The 13,202-nt window shown below is 41.1% G+C and overlaps 1 protein-coding gene across 5 annotated transcripts in view; it reads left to right on the forward strand.

The window, feature by feature from the left end:
* Positions 1-4,486: 4,486 nt before the first annotated feature.
* CNOT2 (CCR4-NOT transcription complex subunit 2) overlaps positions 4,487-13,202 on the forward strand; it is a 127,664-nt gene continuing 118,948 nt past the window's right edge. The window contains exons 1-2 of one of the 5 annotated variants that reach the window (XM_059726085.1): positions 4,548-4,587; positions 5,859-5,965. In XM_059726085.1, the coding sequence (XP_059582068.1) occupies positions 5,936-5,965 (30 nt within the window). In that variant the 5' untranslated portion in view covers positions 4,548-4,587; positions 5,859-5,935. Of the gene's footprint in view, positions 4,588-5,204; positions 5,305-5,858; positions 5,966-13,202 lie in introns of those variants that run through there. The other 4 variants (XM_014595873.3, XM_059726084.1, XM_059726086.1 and 1 more) reach the window with 4 other exon arrangements.

Below are 13,202 nucleotides of genomic sequence, written 5' to 3' on the forward strand. Positions count from 1 at the left end.
ACGTCATTGCACCCCAATGTTAACCGGTTTGTTGGCTTTGATTATCAAATGATCTATTAACAATGTTTTGCCCCAGGCTATGACCAAAATAATAAAGAGGGTAATCTCATAATTAATTTAGAATTCCATTTTTGGCAAACGAGTCTTCCTAATACTGCCTTTGTAACTAGTTTGGGAAAACCTTCCTCCCCCTTCCACATAAAGTAGTGCATCCTAGGTTATGTTGTCCATATTTTATTGGTATCCAACCTGTTTGCATGTCCTTCTGTCACTGTCTATATCTGAGGCCAAGGATAGCCATACAGATTTTTCCACGTAGAATGATACGGTTGAGCAGCATGGTAAATGGGATGCATAGGCCTAGCTGAACCATGGTTGTACAATGAAAACTCAAATGAGTGCCACATTTTTCCAAACCATGTTGGGGGCTTGTTCTTGATAGTTCCTTCCCAGAAATAGAACTCCTTCCTGTTCTGGCCTGTCACAGCCTGAGCCTGGATGTTTCTTCCAAAAATATTGTAAACCCTTTTTGATTTGGGCAGGCCTTTTGCTGGCAGGGTTGAGTTTTGGATCATTTTATGGAGCGTTTGTTCTAATACATATTACTTTTGTTTAATATTTTAATCTGTCTTTATAATTTATCTGGGTCTTTATTGTAAGTCACCCTAAGCCTGTCTTTGGGAGAGCAGCATATACATAAATAGACATTCAGGCCCTGATTTGACAATCGTGGATCTGCGTCTTCACAGAGCCAAGGGCAGGAGAAGTTTTCTATTAATGCTGCTCTTCTTGTTTATACTTAGGTGTGTCAGCAATTTAACTAAATTTGGTTTACTAAAATGTGTTTAAAATTTGCCATGTCTATTTAGTTTGTAAAATAGGCTACTCTTCAAACTACAGTAAAGTGTGTCTACATACAAATTTGAATCAGTCTACCTTAAATAGGTTAGAAACACACACACTGAACCAAATCAGTATGCCTTTGCTTGGAGACAAAGCCTTACACGTGCAAGCTAAATGGTAAACCAGGCTTCAGTTGAATTAGAAATGTCTACACATGGGTTTGCACTCATCTAACATGGTTTAAAATGCATGCCTAGTTAATAAAATGCTACTTAGTAACAGAACAGACTTCAGCCTTGAAGAAAAATGTACTTAGCCAATAGCAGAAGTTGCAAATAGGCGAACTCACTACATTAATCACAGTCTGTTGTTATCTATTTATCAACTTCAAAGTCTTTTTAAATTGCTGACAACTTTCCTGTTCTCTAAAACAAAACAAACCAAAAAAGAAGTCAAATACACATATTAATTGTAATGGTAATGGTCTACAATGAAAGATAGGAAGTCAGGGAACATAGCAGTTAAGGTTTTTAGATTAACATTAATTTACACACATTGGGACTGATTAGGCTACTTAACAAGTAGTATCTGTAGAACAAAGAAATTATTTTCTGTGATAAAACTGAATGTTTGTGCTTCCTTCCTGAATGTTGTTGAAATATGTAACCTAAATGTTGTACAAGTACATACCATTTTACACTTGAACCCAAATTTTGTAATGGATGCAGGGACCAGCCCAGAAAGAGGTAAATATAAAATTGGATGCTTAGTTTACATGCGTCACACTAGTGGATATCATATCTTTACATCAATTTTCTTTTTGTGGAAATTTAACTAAAACAATGCTTGTGAAAAGTAAGCAGAATGGGGAGAAGTCTAAACTCAAATTTAACAGAATAAATCTCAGGGTGTAAAAGGCCAAAAATTCTCTTTAATAATTTTGCAGCTGTGTAGACCAGGGGTTCCCAAACTGTGGTACATATACCCCCGGAGGTATGCAAGACATCTCTGGGGGTATGCGGGAGAAATTGTGAACTGGTGGATTTAATTTTCATTATAATCATAATTGGTATTTAAGGGTTTAAAATATAAAACAGATGCTGGTAAGGGTACATGGGTAGCTGGTAAATCTGGAAGGGGGCACACAATACGAAAAAGTTCGGGAACCTCTGGAGTAGATTAAGAAGATTCATGTATTGCTCTTAGTCTAAAAACAGAAGTCCACATTTTTTCATAAAAGGTGTCTAAAAGATTCTTATTTTTTTCCCTTTTTAATTTTTTTCTTTAAACAAACAAATAATAAACCTCCAAGCCTTGAAGGTACATTTTTGCTATTTTATTTATTTTTAGGAACTGCATAATTTTTTAAACAGAAAAAAGAACTATGATAGCTTGTTCTGACTTATGCTTGTAAGATCAGAAAAAACAGTTCTGATCAAATTGAATGGAGGCCTTAAACCAGGTTGTATAGTTATAGTAAAAAGGTGTCATTAAAGAAACATTGTGTATTATTTTGCCCTCAAATATTAAATTTCTATTTACACATTAAAATGTTTGTTTATAAGGTAGAGTTTTGGGTAACCTGCCCTCAATAAGGTTTCTTAGCTGGAACAGGCAGGAAGCAGGGTAGGGTGGCAGTTTAGAGATTATTAATTAATTCAGAAAGGAAAGCTTCTGCAGGTGAAATCTACTTTAGGGGTGTCAACCTCCTGCCTGCAAGCCAAATCTAGGCCATGGAGCCATGGCATCTGGCTTACAGAGTTCCCCATGGATTGGGAAATTTGGTGGTAGGAAAGGATAGCTACACCTTTCCGCTGCTGCCAAATTTTCAAGCCCCACATATCTGGATGCAGGCCCAGCCAGGTCAGTCTGTTGCCATGTAGACGGACATGGGTCCCCCCACCCAGGTTGCTGGATCCAGCCAGAATGGACCTGGGCTGTTGGGGTGGTCCATGGGCCGGATGGGCCCTTGCTGCGTCTGCTCCATGCTCTGGATTGTGCTTGCTGTCTGGATCCAGCCTGCAATCAGACCTTGCACTGCTCATCCAGCCCCTAGTCTACTTAATTGGAAACACAATAGTTTATGTGTTTTTGAATCAGTTAAGTCTCCAAATTGCTACCCTGTCCCACTTTCTGCCAGACTTTAGACTAGCACGGCTAACTACCTTTCTATACTGTTAGCTGGAACAGTAAGACAATTTTGAAACTGTAAGAATCAAACCTGCCTGAGTAAATGACAAAGTATGAAGCCTCTTTTATTACTGGAAAAAAAAAAACATTAAAAAAATCAGCCATTAGTGCCTTTTTTCCTCGTGTTATTTCTTAATGCAGCTACTTCAGATTAAAAAATTATGACAATTAAAATAACAATAGTCTATGAGTTTTATTCTTTTTGTTTTAAAGGATGGGGAAGTTCAGCTATTATCAGGTAAGCCTTATGTGCCGACTTAAGCACCATTGTAGCCCCACGGAAGTTAGCATGAATATTCACACTAGTTATGTCTAACCTAGTGGTGGGCAACCTTTTTAGACCGGAGACACCCTTTGATAAACTCAAGGCACCTTCAGAAAATATCGGCTCCTAGTTTTCAAGTGTTTCTTAATGACGGAAAAATAGTAGAGCCATTCTTCCTTTGCGAAGAACTCACAAAGACTGCAACAGTTCAGTCTTGTCGTAACACTGCCAATTCCCATTTGAAACCTCTGGGTTTACTGTGCAAGTTTGGATCTGCACGCCTCACAGTGCTAATGCTGTGTGGCACCCCGTTGCACCCTTGAAAGGATTTCAAGGTACCCCAGGGTGCTGTGGCATCCAGCTGGAGAATCACCCGTCTAACCTGTCTGGGTCTGGAGGGTTGGGCCCTTGTTATTTAAGCCAAGCTTGAAGGTTGTGATGTGAAAAACCTCCTGGGTGCCCCAGTTAAGAGAAACTACATGGTGCCCCGAAACCGCTCTGACAGCATCTGCCTCAGGTGCCGGATGGGACAAGGTGGCCAATCGGACCAGTGGCCCGGGCACGAAAAGATTTGGTTTCTGACTTAGCCAACGGGGACTGCAGGGCCGCTTTCCTGTCCCTCGTCCCATCACTGAGCAGCATCCACCGGCTCCTTGGAGTCTCTGGAGGGCCGCCGGGCACTGTCCAGTGCACTCTGCTCAGCTCCACTTTCCCAATCCCTGATTCTGAACCCATGACCTTGCTCCCTTCCCTGTTTCCTTGGCTGTTGTGTCCCAAGGAATTGGCCGTCGCTTTCTCAGGGGCCTCCCTCCTTAAGGGCGGCTGATAGTCACCCTTGATCCCCTGAAAGTAACAAACAGCCTGTCCCTGCCGCCTCCGGCCTGGGTCCCTGAGGCCCCAAAGCGGGTGGGATCGGAGCCCCCATGAGAGGAAACATGCGGCCCACCCCTGCCTTTGCCTGACCAGGGACAGGCGGCTCCACCGGCGGGGCTGCGTGTGCGTGGGGCCGGGTCACGGAGCAACTCCCCCCTCGGTGTGTGTGTGCGTGTGTCTGTGCCTGTAACAGGGCCAGGCCCGAGCCGAGTCGGGCCGGGGGCGGCAGGAGCGCACCGCACCGCAGCGCCGCGCTGCGCAGGGGGCGGAGCGCCGCCCCTCCCCCACACGGGTTGCCCGGCGGCAGCGGCGGGGTCACGGCGGCGGCGGGGTCAGAGGGTAAAGGTCGCTCCCCCAGCATCCTCCGTGCTGGGGACTCAGCCATCTTGGATCGGCGGGACAAGAAAATTCATGCGGTGAGTCCGGCCCCCCGCGCCCCCGCGGGCTCCGCGCTGCGCCCTCCCCCGCCTTGCCCTGGCCCGCGGCCACCTCCGGAGGGCCCCGCGGCCGCCCCGGCCTCGCCCGCCCGCGCCGCTGCCCCCCGCCCGGCCACGGCCCCGGGCCCAGCCGCGGCCCCGGCCCGCCGGGCTGCCGTTTGCTTTTGTCTCCGAGGGAGCGAGAGGGAAGCGGGGGGAGGCGCGCGGCGCCCGAGGCCGGCGCCCCCCGGGCCCGCTGCGCGCAGGACCAGGCCGCGGCCGCGGGGCCCGGAGGCCGCGTCGCGCTGCGCTCAGCGCCGGGCCCGGCCGCGGCCGCCGCTCCTCAGCGGGCCCAGCGCGCCCGCTGTCGCTGCCGCCACCGCCGCTGAGCCCGGCCCGGGCTGAGGAGAGGGGCCGAGCCCGGGGGACTGGGGGTGTTTTCCGGCGCTCTCCTGCTGGAGACGGGGGGCTGAGCCGCCCGTCCCGGTGTTGGGCGAACAAACTTGAGAGCGGGCCCTTCGCTTCCCTTCCCCGCAGCGGGCCGGGGACACGGGGCTTCGCCTCCCTGTGCCGGCAGCCGGGCGGGGGTAGCGGGGACTGCCAGGGGTTTGTGCTCGGGCCCTGCTTGTGGGGGTTTCTGCTGGAGGATGCCCTGACCTGCTCGCCAAACCAGCCTCGCTTAGGGAGAGGGAAAGAGAAGTCCGCCTGAAGCCACAGGTAACTTTTGGCTGAGCTCTCTTCCCTCTGGGGTAGAACTTGAGTACAGCCGTGGTGTCTTCCTCCCCCTGCACCTTCAGGGAGGTGATTGCCAATAGCAGCTTTTGACTTTAAAAAAAAAAAATTAAAAATCTATTTTGTTGGAGAAACTTAATCTCTGCCCTGCTGCTCTCCAGCTGACACTTGGCAGTGGTGTCACATTTTCACATCTGCCCGAGTGTGCATGGTGTCTTGAAGGCAACATTTGTTCATAGTCTTGATGGTGCTAAAGTCTGGTGGTGGTGGTGGTGGGTGGCTGCTGGGCTTTATTCTTCAACCAGGTGATTTAAGGGTGATTGGACTTGCTGTCATACCGGCCAATAGGAATCATGCTGCTGGGAGGGAGGGTTAAACTGTTATGGCGTATAGATCTAGAATAGTAACCAAAATGCGGCTATTTCGATTTTTATGGCAAAAGTCCTGTATTTAGGCCTAGGAAGGACTTTGTGCAAGCAGCAGTGTTCTTTGAGTCTCCTCTTAGAACGGGACATTTCATCACTGTCTGTTGTTAATAGAACAAGGTTTGCAAGATCTTGTCCTTGTTTCTCGAGTACTGGTATAACAGCATCACTGCTCGCCCGGAGAATTCCTGATGGTATGTTGTAAGCTTCCAGACTTCAAGGTACCAGTCCTTTTATTACGAGGGAATTTGAATGCTTCACATCACAAAGTAATTTGTCATTGTCTCGCAAGTGGTATTTTGGTTTCATTTTCAGGAAGTTGCACTGAAGCTAATGACGTTGTGGTGGAAAGAACGTTTTGTTTTGTGCATCCTTCTCTAAAGAGTTGTAACTACTTACTTATGAAACTCTGTGTTAGGAGAATCTGCTCCTTGTGCCTTAACTGTTAATGCTAGTCTAAAGTTATCTGAGAATTTAAGAAAGGACTTTAACAGCTGGAGTGCCCAAATTAAGATGTCATTTGGAAGGGCCCAACTTCTAAAGAACGAGTACTTGTTACTTCCTGAACATCAGATCCCATAAAAGTGTTGTCAGTTGGGCAACTTAGAGTAGCCCTAGAACCCTGCTCACATTTGGTAATGTTGGTCTTTAGCGCTAGCTCTTTGTGAAAGTTGAGAGTGCCATTTCACTGAGTTAACTGACCATAGGTCTGACATCAAAATTGTTTATTTTTCCTCCAGTCTTGCCTGTGTGTTGTCTATCTAGACAGGATTGCAGGCTTAATTTGTTACAGTTTAATTTTGTTGTAAAAATACACTTTCATCTCCTTTGGAAGTCTATTTTCAGTACTAAAGTTTGAAAAAAGTGGGTATTGTCCCTTATACTGAAAGTGTACCTTTTAAAAAAGCATTCTCCAATAGTTTTCTCACAATGTAAAATATTAAGATTAAACCCAAATTATTTATTTTTTCAGGTCAAGTCGGCAGTGTTAATGGGATTTGTACACAAATTCTACACAAGCATTCAAGGATAGAATTTGGCATTAAGCTTGTAGGATCCATATTTTTTTTATAGTGCTATGTAAATGGCTGTGATCTGATCTGTTATTATTTTGGGGAGAGGGATTTTCCTTGTGACAATCCAAAAAATTCAATGAAGAATATATGTTGGTTACTACCTTCTCCACCCCTCCCCCCATGTTGGTTTACTTCTGTTGTGTTTGTGCATATTTATAAATGTTATTCCAGACTGGAAGAACTTTTAGTTTTCCAGTGTAAGCCTGTCTAAACATGTTACACTTTGTACCAATTAACTTTTTTTTTTCTTTTTTAAGAAGTAGGTGTTTGTTCATAATTATGCAGGATCAGGTTGATATTTCTATCATTTATGCAAAAATGCAGCCACTAATATTTGCTGACAAAACCCAACAATTCAAGGTTAGGGTAACTTAGACTTGCTAGCTAATAGAAAAATAATCTTAAAATGCTTACAAAATTGTTAGGCATTTTGACTTTGATAAAATATTCTGTCTGTTTCGGTGAATATGTTTTCAATTAAAACATCTTGTTTTTTTAATATGTGTAGTACTTCAGAATGGTTTGTTTTTATTTCAGGTTCCTGTGTTAGAGGGGTGTTGTACTTTTTTTTTTTTTAAATGCCCCTAAAAAGTGACCTAAAGTGTTGCTTTGGTTAAGGTTCTGATCCTACAATTATTTATGTACACACTTAAGTAGGATTCTTCATTTGAATAGTAACTTACTGACAGATGAGCACTTGCTGAGGAATTTGCAGGAGTTAGACCTACATTTGTGTTTGTTTTATTTATTTATTTTTTTTTTGAAAACTTGGAAAATGCATTGTTTATACAGACCATAGAAGCACTCAGCACTATTAGAACATTAAAGAATCTAACTATTTTTGAAAAAGTGAAACTATTGCACAGTCTCTCTCTCAAATGCTTCTAATGTGCATAATTTTAATTGGGACCTGTGTCAAGCATTAGTAATGGCAGCAGACTATTGGCTGGTATTCTGAACACTGTCAGCAGCATAATAATGTATAGCAGTGAATTACAAACAACTTACTTGTATATTTGAAGTCCAACCTATTAGCCAATTGTATTATTACTGTATATGGTATCTCTGGCTTCTGTAGTTTCTGAAAACCCTTGCAATTCTGAGACTGTTCTATTTCAAGAAAATTTATTTCCAATACTACGCTTTGGGTATTAGACATATTTTAATTTGGTAAAATTGACACCCTAGTATTGTGTATATAAAAATGTAATTCCTACCCTGGATGGCATAAAACTGGTAAGAATTTGGTTAAATGAATAAAAGAACACCATGTTTGTTCATAAGTTTTTACTTAATTCTTTATAAAAAGGCTAAAACATAACTTCTTGAAATTTTGTAATACTGTTGAACTATTTTCAGTAGTGCTTAGCAGCTCAACTTGCAGTCCAGGACAGTCCTGCACAAATAGTTGTGCGCTTTACTGATTATTGGCAATCCTGTGGAAATAAGGTTTTTACTTAACAGGCAGCCAAGTTTTGTTTTTGGGGTTTTTTTTTTTGTTGCTGTTTAAATTCAAAACAGAATGCCAGATTTAAAATCCTTTAGGTATTATACTGGCAGAATTTTTTCAACTTTGACCTGTGTGGTACTTCCAGTTGCTTGCTTTATCTTTTTTTTTTTTTTTTTCCTCCTTATGGCTTGCATGCTCTGACAGTGTGCGAGTACCTAATATTAAATTTGTTTACTGTCCTTCATGCTTCCTTTTTTTTTGAGGGTGTTTCTTTTGTAAACTGCCTTCCACACCTCTTTTTCTTTACTTTGTACAAGTTGTATATGAAAATTTGCTTGTAGGCACTAGTTTGAGTTTTGAAAACATTTTCAGAACTCTTTCACATTTTCTAGTCAACTGATAAACTAATGATGGAAAGCTAAAGTTTGTTTACAAAAAATAGTGTAAAACACCTTGTGTGGTGAAATGGAAAATGTTTGGTAGTATTAACAATCTTTTGTTTGTGCCTGGATGCAATATGACTAATTATGTAAAACTAAGAGAGTATGTTTTGAGCTGTGGATGATCAAAGTTTAGTTTTGTAGGCAATTTTTTTTTTTTTTTTTTTTTGGCAAGCACACTTCTTAAAGCTATATAAATAGTGCATAATACCATTTCTTTATCTGTCATGTTTGTCTGACTGTCTTTGAATTTTATGCTGTTGCCCATTGCTGTCCTGAGTGCCTTCAACGTGAAATCAACAGCAGTAACAAAATTCCTAGTGACCTTTCACCATCCACTTGTCACACAAAGCGGGCTGTTCTCTTTGGACTCTAATGGAATAGTGTTTTACCCTTTTCAATATATACAGTTAATATATCATATGAAGCTTTCTTTGTATCTCTTTTATGGCTATGCACTTAATGTTCTAGTCATAGGAATACTTGTCACCACAGAATTCTAACAATGAAAAGGAAAGTGTACTGGCTTTGTTCCTGTTATTCTACTGCACAAGGAACTTATTCAGGTATGCAGTTGGTAACTTTAGCCACTCTGTTTATATGTATAAATTGTAAGCAAGCACATCACAGGTAAAACAAAAAGCTACAAAGCAAAAACAACAACAACAACAAAACCAGCTCCTCCCACAGTTTCAGATTCATATCTTGAAGTAAATGATTAATTTTGTAAAATAGTTCTTTTATTTGGATATGGAAATTAAACCTCATTGTTAATGCTTTCATACATAGGTATAGCAGTACCAATCTGATTCCTATTGCTCAAATAAAACTCACCATGCAATCAAGTATGTCACAAGTTAGCCTGTGATCATAAAGTAAAAGGACTTTTTTGTGTTGGATTCCTAATATTTATGAAATTGGTCACTTTGGACACTCAGACTTGTCATGAGTATACTTTTCCAGACCAGACTGACTTTTAAGTTAGCACTAGGTATCAGAATAAGCCAACAGCTCATTTTATTGCTTCAGGAATAAAAAGGGTTGTGTTGTTTGTTTGTTTTTTTTAACCAAGCTTCTGTTATGAAGTGGAAGCTATCGGCTAGTAACTTAGAATTTTTTAATTGAATTTTTGTATTCCTGCTAACACATCTTCCTGGTACTTTCTGGTTCACTTGAGATATCCCAGAATGGTACAATCTGACACTTTACAGATGGAAAGGAGACGTTACATGTGTAATAATGTGATGTATTCTGAGAGATCCTAAGTGAACCAAAATGTATACAGAATTTCTCAGAGGGGTCAAAGAAGTTGTTGTTTTCTTTTTTTTTAAAGGTTAATGCCCTCTTGAATGTTTCCACCTCCTAATTTTATATGGTGCACTGGCAGCTAACATTGTACTTTGTGTTGGGTAATATTTTTATAACTTCATATTTAGTTTAGCAAGCATAAATTATCTACTCTGAGTAAACTTGACCAAAAAGGAACCTAAAATTAGATTCTTATATAAGTGGCATGACTTTCAAAACACCCAGAAGCTCTGTTGAAATCGAGACATAACAGCCAGATTTTCGGCATCTACTTGAAGATCTTGATTAGCATATCTTTATAGTAACATTTAGATATGCCTTCAGAGCTGGGGTGCCCAAACTTTGTCCCTGCTGTCAATCTAATTTGTATGAATGACTTACTGTAGATATTTTTTTCTTTGTGGAGGTACAATATGTATTTGTATGCATATGTCCCAACATGCAGTATTACATGTTGAGCCTACCTACCTGCTGTACTTAAAATGAAACACTGCATGCTGGGTTCTGTAGCCTTTACTTACTTTTTAAAAATAAAAGCCATCTGTTGGTATTATTGAAGAACTCGGTGGGGTAAGCTTAGTCTACAGGTCACACAGTTGCCATCCTTGGCAACGAATTTACAATGGAATAATACAAGCTTCAAGTTTTGAAGTCTACAGATGCTAGAATGTCTGCCAAAAGCAGAATCCATTTAATGGACTGTTTCACTTCTGTGAAGGAATTGTGTACTGTGTCTATTCCCATCTGTAACAGAAAAGCAACGTTGTGGTGATTTTATGAGGGAGTGTTGTCAGTGTTTCCAGACGTGACATATGACCTTGAAGTTAGCTGCAGGAGTTAAAACTGGATAAAAATTAAAGAAGCATATAAAAAGTCTTGTTAGTAAATGGAGTGTAAAATTTAGTTTTTTCCTAAAAGTGTTTGGTTCATACTGCAGTTCCTTTTCATATGGTATAAACAGCACATTTTTTTTTTTTTTTTTTTTCTTCCCAAAAGGCCCGGAGCTAACTTTGTGATAGCAAAAAACTTGGTAAATGATGTTTATCAGGAGGAAACTTTTTGCTGGTTTTCTAGAAGCTGCAAATTATTTTCTGCTGTCAGTTTTGAACTGTCTTACTGAAGATGGACAATTTCTCAAACACGGTAATGGGGGGAAGGGTAGGAGATGAGAAGAGAATCCAAATCTAATCTTAATCTAGTATTCTGCTCTAGTTATTAGCCAGTTCCATGTATTTCAGGAAGGCAGAACACACAGTATAAAGTTTAAATTCTACAGTGTGAACATGTAGAGGCCTCAACTCCATGGTGCTTTAGTCATGCACCCTTTTTTTTTTTTCCTTTTTTTTTTTTTTAATTGTAGTTACAACCTTCTGTAGAATGTTTTGTTTCTTTTGCCTAAACACATGATGTTTTATTTGTAAAATTACATGAGTTGTGTCCATGTATATAGTATGTTGCTATGATCTTCTGGGAAGACCAACAGCTTGAAAATTGTGTGTTGCACATTTCTACTTAAACTTCATGAATAGTTTCCAGAGTGTTTCTGTGTACAGGTGTGTTAATTTTGTCCATGGTAGAATTTTACTAAACAAGATACCTCATGTAATGTAACTTGGTTCTGAGCAGTAATAGGGGTATTGGGGAAATTACTTTTAACTCCTATAAAGGTATAGATTGTGGTGAAAAAGAGATGAGAATAATTGAAGAAATGCCACTTTCCTGTTAGCAAATCAGAACTTTTAGTGTTAATTTAATATATTTTTAAAAACACCCAGTACAGGTGAAATTTATGGTAGATTCATGCCCAACACTTATGGCTGTTTGCTTATCAGACTTTTTTTTTTTTTTTAGCAGTTCAGCAATCTTTGTATTTCTTTGATGTGATCTTACAAACATTGTTTATGTGCATTTGCCCAATTTATAATGGGAATTAATTTATGAGTTTAAACAACTTTTCATTTTATTCAGATGATGCATTCTGTTTTTTGTCCGTTTGTCTTTTTTTTTTTATTAAACATGTTCTAGGATTGCACAGTCAAAATCTAGTAATGTACAAGTAACTTTAGAGTTACAGAGTACTGTATTTTCAGAACAGCTCTAAATGCAGGGCTGGGAAGGAAAAGTTTGGAGTTCCCTTAGATTAAGAACAAAGACCAAAACACTGGAGATAATTGATTGCTTTTATTTCTGAAACTGCCTTCTTAAAAAAACCCATCTTCAACACTACTTCATTTTGTAATATTATTTGTGTATGTTTTGACTTTTTGACTACCACTGGTGTGAAATGTTTTTTGGTAGATATTCTCTTCATTCCTGTCTCCTCCTCCCCCTCCCCTTCCCCTCCAATGTTTTACAGACATGCAGCTTAATATCAAGTGATTTAGTGATATTTTTTTATTTTTTTATTTATTTTTTTTTTTTGGGCAAGGGGATTTGTAGCTGTGAAGGAAAAATATTTACAGATGCTTAGTGCTCCTTTGCATTGTTAGTTTTTAGCATAGCTAAGGTGTTTCTTAGGTTTGCAATTAGGCCTACTAATTTACTAGCTATCCCTACTCTATCAGGCTGCATTTGTATAGGAGGAATTAAATGTGGGGAGATTCATAGATTCATAGATGTTAGGGTCGGAAGGGACCTCAATAGATCATCAAGTCCGACCCCCTGCATAAGCAGGAAAGAGTGCTGGGTCTAAATGACCCCAGCTAGATACTCGTCTAACCTCCTCTTGAAGACCCCCAGGGTAGGGGAGAGCACCACCTCCCTTGGGAGCCCGTTCCAGACCTTGGCCACTCGAACTGTGAAGAAGTTCTTCCTAATGTCCAGTCTAAATCTGCTCTCTGCTAGCTTGTGGCCATTGTTTCTTGTAACCCCCGGGGGCGCCTTGGTGAATAAATCCTCACCAATTCCCTTCTGTGCCCCCGTGATGAACTTATAGACAGCCACAAGGTCGCCTCTCAACCTTCTCTTGCGGAGGCTGAAAAGGTCCAGTTTCTCTAGTCTCTCCTCGTAGGGCTTGGTCTGCAGGCCCTTGACCATACGAGTTGCCCTTCGCTGTACCCTCTCCAGGTTATCCGCATCCTTGAAGTGTGGCGCCCAGAATTGCACGCAGTACTCCAACTGCGGTCTGACCAACGCCCTATAGAGGGGAAGTATCACCTCCCTGGACCTATTTGTCATGCATCTG

The sequence above is a fragment of the Alligator mississippiensis genome, chromosome 4 (assembly GCF_030867095.1).
Source record: "Alligator mississippiensis isolate rAllMis1 chromosome 4, rAllMis1, whole genome shotgun sequence".
Taxonomy (NCBI): Eukaryota; Metazoa; Chordata; order Crocodylia; family Alligatoridae; genus Alligator; species Alligator mississippiensis.